The sequence below is a fragment of the Lytechinus variegatus genome, chromosome 9 (assembly GCF_018143015.1).
Source record: "Lytechinus variegatus isolate NC3 chromosome 9, Lvar_3.0, whole genome shotgun sequence".
NCBI lineage: Eukaryota > Metazoa > Echinodermata > Echinoidea > Temnopleuroida > Toxopneustidae > Lytechinus > Lytechinus variegatus.
The window spans coordinates 10661004-10667590 of record NC_054748.1 but is presented as its reverse complement, the minus strand read 5'-3'; the positions used below and the strand labels follow the sequence as shown (position 1 = coordinate 10667590).

General features: G+C 33.8%; 1 protein-coding gene across 1 annotated transcript; it reads left to right on the top strand.

Moving 5' to 3' along the window:
* Positions 1–593: 593 nt before the first annotated feature.
* Positions 594–4012, top strand: LOC121421461. Its single transcript, XM_041616159.1, has 2 exons — positions 594–1060; positions 2504–4012. The coding sequence occupies exon 2, from the start codon at positions 2865–2867 to the stop codon at positions 3870–3872; it is 1008 nt and encodes a 335-aa protein (XP_041472093.1). The 5' UTR covers positions 594–1060; positions 2504–2864; the 3' UTR covers positions 3873–4012.
* Positions 4013–6587: the final 2575 nt, after the last annotated feature.

Genomic DNA, 6587 nt, shown 5'->3' with positions numbered 1-6587 from the left:
TTTTTATTGAAATGAAATCGATCGATGGCCAAAACTCTTGGATAATTTACCTGCTAAAATGACTGAGGTATACATCGAGCATACTTCGAAAGAAAGTGAATGACTCGATGAAACCAAGTTTTAAAATTAGATCATCGCGGCGGGCTTCGCAATGTCAGCCACTGTTCCACTGACTGTAGGCTCAAACATGATAGATGGCGCTGTCCGTATTGAGGCCTAAAGTTAGCTAGCAAGACATGTGTTGTTTTTCCCGCGAATCAAAAAGAGAAACGTGATGAAATGTTTGCGCTGCACCCTGATTTACTGGCAATTATCATTCCTAAAGTTCTTTTGGTGATTTGGGTGAGATTTTCATGAAAAATATGTTTGGTGTAGGGTGACTATGTTGGGGAATATACATGTATGTAATCAGAGTGAGTTTACGTATAGGATTGAGTATAGATTAAAATCTCATTTCCTCACGTACCTGTACTAGATAAAAAATAATCTTGGCGTGTGTGCGTCCGGATAATAGAGAGATCCGGATAAGGGGAGGCCGGATAAGAGAGGTCGGACTGTATATCAAACCCTTGGGATAAAGGACACCATGCATGCTCATTTAACGCATTTATTTTCCAGGATCAGATGTCTATGTACACAAATAATGTAAAATAAAAATAACCAAACTTAAGTTTGTTTCTCTAAATTAAGAGATCAAACCTATAAAATATACAAAATCATTTTAAATCGAAAAGCAATGAAATAAGATAGCCTTCATATGAACAAATAATTTGAAAATATTAGTTATCTGATTAGAATACATGATTAGAAGTTTACAACAATAACATGATGATGTTATCAATTTCCCAAATGTACAATCATTGTGCTTTGTTTTCAGATGATTCAATTAAATATATTAAAGCATCTGGGAAAACATAATCTTGTTTCTATTCAGGTAAAATGATTTTGAAATTTAATTGAATTTTGCAACATTTTTCCCTCTTTACTCAGGAATCCTTGTGATGTATTACTCTTCTCTAAAAGGGACAACTGCCGACAGGAACGAAAAAACAATTGTTCAGTAAGTGAGTTGAGTCGTTTAAGGACATAAGCTCATATCAATTAAGCATGAAAACCTTGAGCATTTTTCAATGACTTTATCTAAAATGACATCATAAGTTTGTAAGGTGCCTGCCCTTTGAGGGGGACGCTACCAATAAGAAAAAAAAATCATTTTTTATGTGCAAATATTCAAAATCTGTCAATCATCTGAACGAATTAAACTTTAGCCTGTCTAAAACTTTCAATGGTGAAGACCAGTAATATGAATTATATTTCACTATCATCTAAAATTATAATATTACAAAAGTGCAGAAATTTGAGATTTTATTTTCTGCTGTTTGAATTCAAATTTTGAATTTTCAGCCACTAGTGTTTCAATTTGGCAGCTAGCCCCCTCTCTCTGTATAAATGCATTGATTTTTTTTTATTAGAAGAAAAGTCCCTTTTTAACACTTTCTCAGCAAATTTAGTGATTTGGAAGTGAAAAACTATAGAAAAAAAAATGTACCGGGGTAAGTATTTTATATTGATCAGGCACCCCATTCCAATAAATTATGGTGTAAAATCAGTAAGTTATATAATGTATGTAGGTCTACTTCCTTCGCATCATACAATGTAGCTGTTTAAAGATAAATATAACAGTTGTGGTAACGATCTCAAAATGAGTTTGAACAAAATCCAATGAAAATAACCAAACGGTTTGTATGCATATATTATAAATGAAAAAAAATGCCAAATAGATCAGGAAGAAAACCTGTTATTGTTGAAAAATAGCAAAATAAGCATAGAATTCCATCAAATGTTGGTTATTTTTCAAGGCAATATTAATGCAATGTCCCACATATGCTTTTCTGTGTTAGTGATCATCAAAATTATTGATTTGGAGCTAGGGTTTCATGATTTTACGAAGATAAGTTTACATTAATGTACCAGATCTAGATTTATACTTGATTTTAAAAACTTTCTCATGAAATAATTGTTTGCTGCAATTTGCTATTTTATTCATGAGTCCACTGTTTTAATTCATGAGTCCACTCTTTGAACAGTGGACTCATGAATAAATAGCGTATCTAACCATGGTAACAAGCGTCAATTTAGTGCACTGAAAAATGCACGCATCAGCATTGCACATGTTTTATACACGCGTCCGATACGCGCTACATTAAGCGTAATTTAAACAGGAAATTTGCATAAACCATGGACTCAACCGTGGGTTTTCGAAACCACCTTTGTGAATTCGGGCCAAAGGTTCAAGCCCTTGTCATGTCTCCTAGATGGTGACATAACACTCTATACAAAAACACACACATTTAAGGAGCTGATTAATCCAGAAAATTTCAAATATTGAATTCTTAGCCGGGTAATCATTCAATGTCACCACAGTATGTGTGAACTTTATGAAATAATTAAGAAAAAATGATTTAATTTTTGTAATTGTCTCTCTCTCTCTCTCTTCAAACAGTAAAGTCTCCTCAGCAGACCTAGAAGTTCAGAGGAATTGCAGCTACTAAATGTGGACAAAGCAGACTTTTGGGGAGGATTAATGTAACTTATCATTTTGGCAAGAAACATATTGATACGGACATTTAATATCTTCTTCTACATCTCTACCAAAATCTAGTATAATTTGTAGTGTATGCACATTCTAATATTTCAAGGTTGACATTTTCAGAGGAAAAAAATTGTCAAGAAATCCCCAGAACTGTCAAGAGAAATGTAAACCTAGCATTTGTAAACCTTGAATTAAAAAAAAATAACTATCCAAATCTGCCTATACTAAAAGCATTGTGTTTGGGTTTTACTTCAATTTCTTCGGTCACAGGATGGTTACTTATGTTTTCATATTAGTACTAACACTAGCTTCCTGTGCTGCTAAAATAATGCATGTACAGGAGGGAGGTGAGGTAGAACTTCATTTTTCATATCCATGTAACAGTACAAGGATCACACTGCAATATGGATATAAAGCTCCTTGCTTCAGCTCAAATCCATGGTCGAAGTCAATGCCACCCAATCAGGAACTTGAAATTGAGGATGAAACTGACGATTGTTGCATCAAATTAACAATCAGTCCTGTTTCAAAAGATGACGCAGGAACGTACATTCTGACTGCGTACAGGAATGGCATCAGGCTACCGGAATACCCGAGAATCGGACTGAGGGTTGCGTATCCCCCAAGACAGGCTTCCTGCGAAATAAATGATGATAATTCGGATAACAATGCGGAGTGGTTATCACTGCACTGTAGAGCTCCACAAGGGACTCTGCCAGGTCAGATTATATGCTATCAAGATGGAATGAGATTACCCAACAGGAATGGACCAAGAGAGAGTGGGGGCCATGTAAGACAGGAGCTCTTGGCTAGACTTGATGGTTTTGTACGATGCTGTTCCTCAACAATAGATCACATCAAGGAAGAGCGTAATTGTACAGACTGGGGATGGGATCCTATGAGTGATAGGATCTTTGAGGACATCTCACATCTCACACCTGAAGCAAGGTCTACGGATCAAACAAACCATCTCACATCAGATACGGTCACTGTAAACATAACAACAACTACTCCTGATATTGCTGAATCATTTCCAAATCGCGAAACAGAACCAGTAGAATATGCTGAAAGTCAAAGAAGCAATCTTCAATGGGTAGTGTCCTTTACGCTATCAATGTCCTTCTCTGTTATCATAATTATCATTTTAAGCATTAAATACCATCACAACGTAAAGGAGATGCAGCACTTAAAAAGCAGCTTACCACCGAAAAATGCCTCACAACCAGGGAACACTTGCTTACAGTCACCAAATAAATGTCCAGATGAAAGCAATGTGTAATATTGACAATTCAGACCAGGGCCCAGTTGTTTCACAAAGATTAAGTATAATACCGTCAGACTTCAAATGCCAGGTTAGGTACAATATTAAAGGACAAGTCCACCCCAAAAACAACTTGATTTGAATAAAAAGAGAAAAATTCAACAAGCATAACACTGAAAATTTCATCAAAATCGGATGTAAAATAAGATAGTTATGATATTTAAAATTTCGCTTCATTTCACAAAACAGTTATATGCACATCTCGGTCGGTATGCGAATGAGGGAACTGATGACATTACTCACTCACTATTTCTTTTGTATTTTATTATATGAATATTTTCATTTTCTCGTCATTTTCATGTGAAATGAAGTTTCATTCCTCCCTGAACACGTGGAATTATTTATTTATTTTAACATTTTGTGCTTCTGGCAAGGAGGTCCTAATTGTCAAATTCTTAAAAATTGAAATATCGTATAATTCAAACAATAAAAAACAAAAGAAATAGTGAGTGACATTGACTCTCATTTGGATGTAACTGGCTAGTTCATATAACCACATGTATTTTGTTAACAATAAGCAGAACTTTGAAATGTCATAACTTTCTTATTTTACATCTTGATGAAATTTTCAGCATTGTGCTTGTCTGATTTTTCTCTATTGATTCAAATCAACATTTTTCTGAGGTGGACTTGACCTTTAAAGGCATTGGTCAGATCATGCCAAGGGGACGCGCTCTTCTATGTGTTGACCTATAAGATTGTGTGTAGCATTACTTGCATACTATCATGTAGGGGTTGGCATTTAATTGCAACTCTTAGGGGGTGTTGCAAGAAAATATTTGCAATCAATTGCAAATATTATGTTGTAATTTTACAACTGATAGATCAATGTTAGCTGTAGCAAATCAGATTACACTCCTTGTTTCAAGAAGCAGATAGGCAATCCATCATAAATTTGCAATTAATTGCATGAGATATGATTGATTTAGGGACCAAAAATAGACTTACAATTGATCGCAAGTTTCTTGCAACACCCTATAAGTCATACTTAAATCTATATGAAACAACCCTATGAGCCAAAATCATTTTATTCGGCTTAAAAGCGTCTAACCAATTAGATGGTCAGGCTATGTTATAAATGAAGCCATGGATCAGTAACATGTATGGCTGCCATATGACATCCAGTACAAAAAAACCTGTAATGGCCTTCAAAGAGGGGCGCAAAAATTTGATAATAATAGTGATATTTATTAAGCGCATAATGTTTGATACTTTATTTTCTATGCATGTTACAATAAAATATAATAAACTCACTTTATACCATCTACATGAGCTAGAAAAATAACTAATTCTTACAGCATTGATAAATCTAAATATCAAAATAGCATGTATTTACATAACATTAAGAATTCAAAAGTTCATTCAGATGTTTATGAATGTTGATGCATTGTTTCTTGATAAATAGGTGATATCCCCCTCATATTATTTCAAGCACTTTGGAGAGCAGAATTTTACTTGCCATATTTATTGTAAGGCACCTTGAGCATGATAATGGAACTTAGGGGATACATGTATACATTAATGAACGTATCTATGTATGTGTGTATGTATTATGTATGTATCACAAAAACAACACATCTTTGCTTTTATGAAACCATAAAAATGATGTCATCGTTTTAAGTCAGTTATGATATGATTTCATTCATTTATTCTTTTGCCTATTCTCCATTCATAACAAAATTAATTTTACCTTCATTGAGCTTTGCTGTTTAAGACTAAATTGTTCCTTTTTTCCTTTTGTAAATGTCACTACTTATTGTCCTTTACTGTATATAAACTTCCTGTCATTGACTGCAGCTGAAATTTGCATATTCTTTCACTTCGATAATTTGAATATTGTATCTTTCGTGTATTATTTCGATTTTTCTCAAATGTGCCTTAAATTGTATGTACCGTGTATTATTTAGATTTTTCTCAAATGTGCCTTAAATTGTAAATTACCGTGTATTATTTAGATTTTTCAGAAATGTGCCTTAAAATGTGTTTTGCTTATCATGTCCATTTCTGTAAAAAAAACTTACTGTGACTGACTGCAGCTGAAATTTGCATATTCTTCACTTACATTGATAATGTATTTACCGTTTATTATTCTGCTTTTTCTTGTACAGTATGTACCGGAAATTGTGTTTTGCATGTTTTTTTTTTATTTTTGCATTGAACAGAATATGTGCAGATGCCAACATTTGATGTTTCAATAAATCAATTTTGTTCTATAAGTCATTGGTTGATACTCTGAGATAATTTTGAAGATAATGATAATTAAGAAGATAGAATGATGATGATGGTGATGATGATGATGATTATGGTGGTGATGATGATGATGGTCATAATGATGATGATGGTGATGATGATGATAATTACGATGACAAAGACTATGGTCATGGTGATTTTGATGAGGATGATGATGATGATGATGATGATGATGACAGAGATGATGTAATGATGGTGGTAATGATAATAATAACAATGAGGAAGATGTACATGTAGGTGGCAATGATGTTGATAATGATGATAATAATGGTGATGATTATGGTGACGATTGTGAGAGTGATAAAAATGGTGATACAAATGACAGTATGGATAATAGTGATTAAATGACAGTGATGATGATGATTAGGATGATGGTGATGAGGATGATGATGGTGACAACGGTGATGAAGATAATGATGGTGA

Coding starts and splice junctions, on each gene's coding strand:
- LOC121421461 (XM_041616159.1), top strand. CDS start 2,865: ATGGTTACTTATGTTTTCATATTAGTACTAACACTAGCTTCCTGTGCT.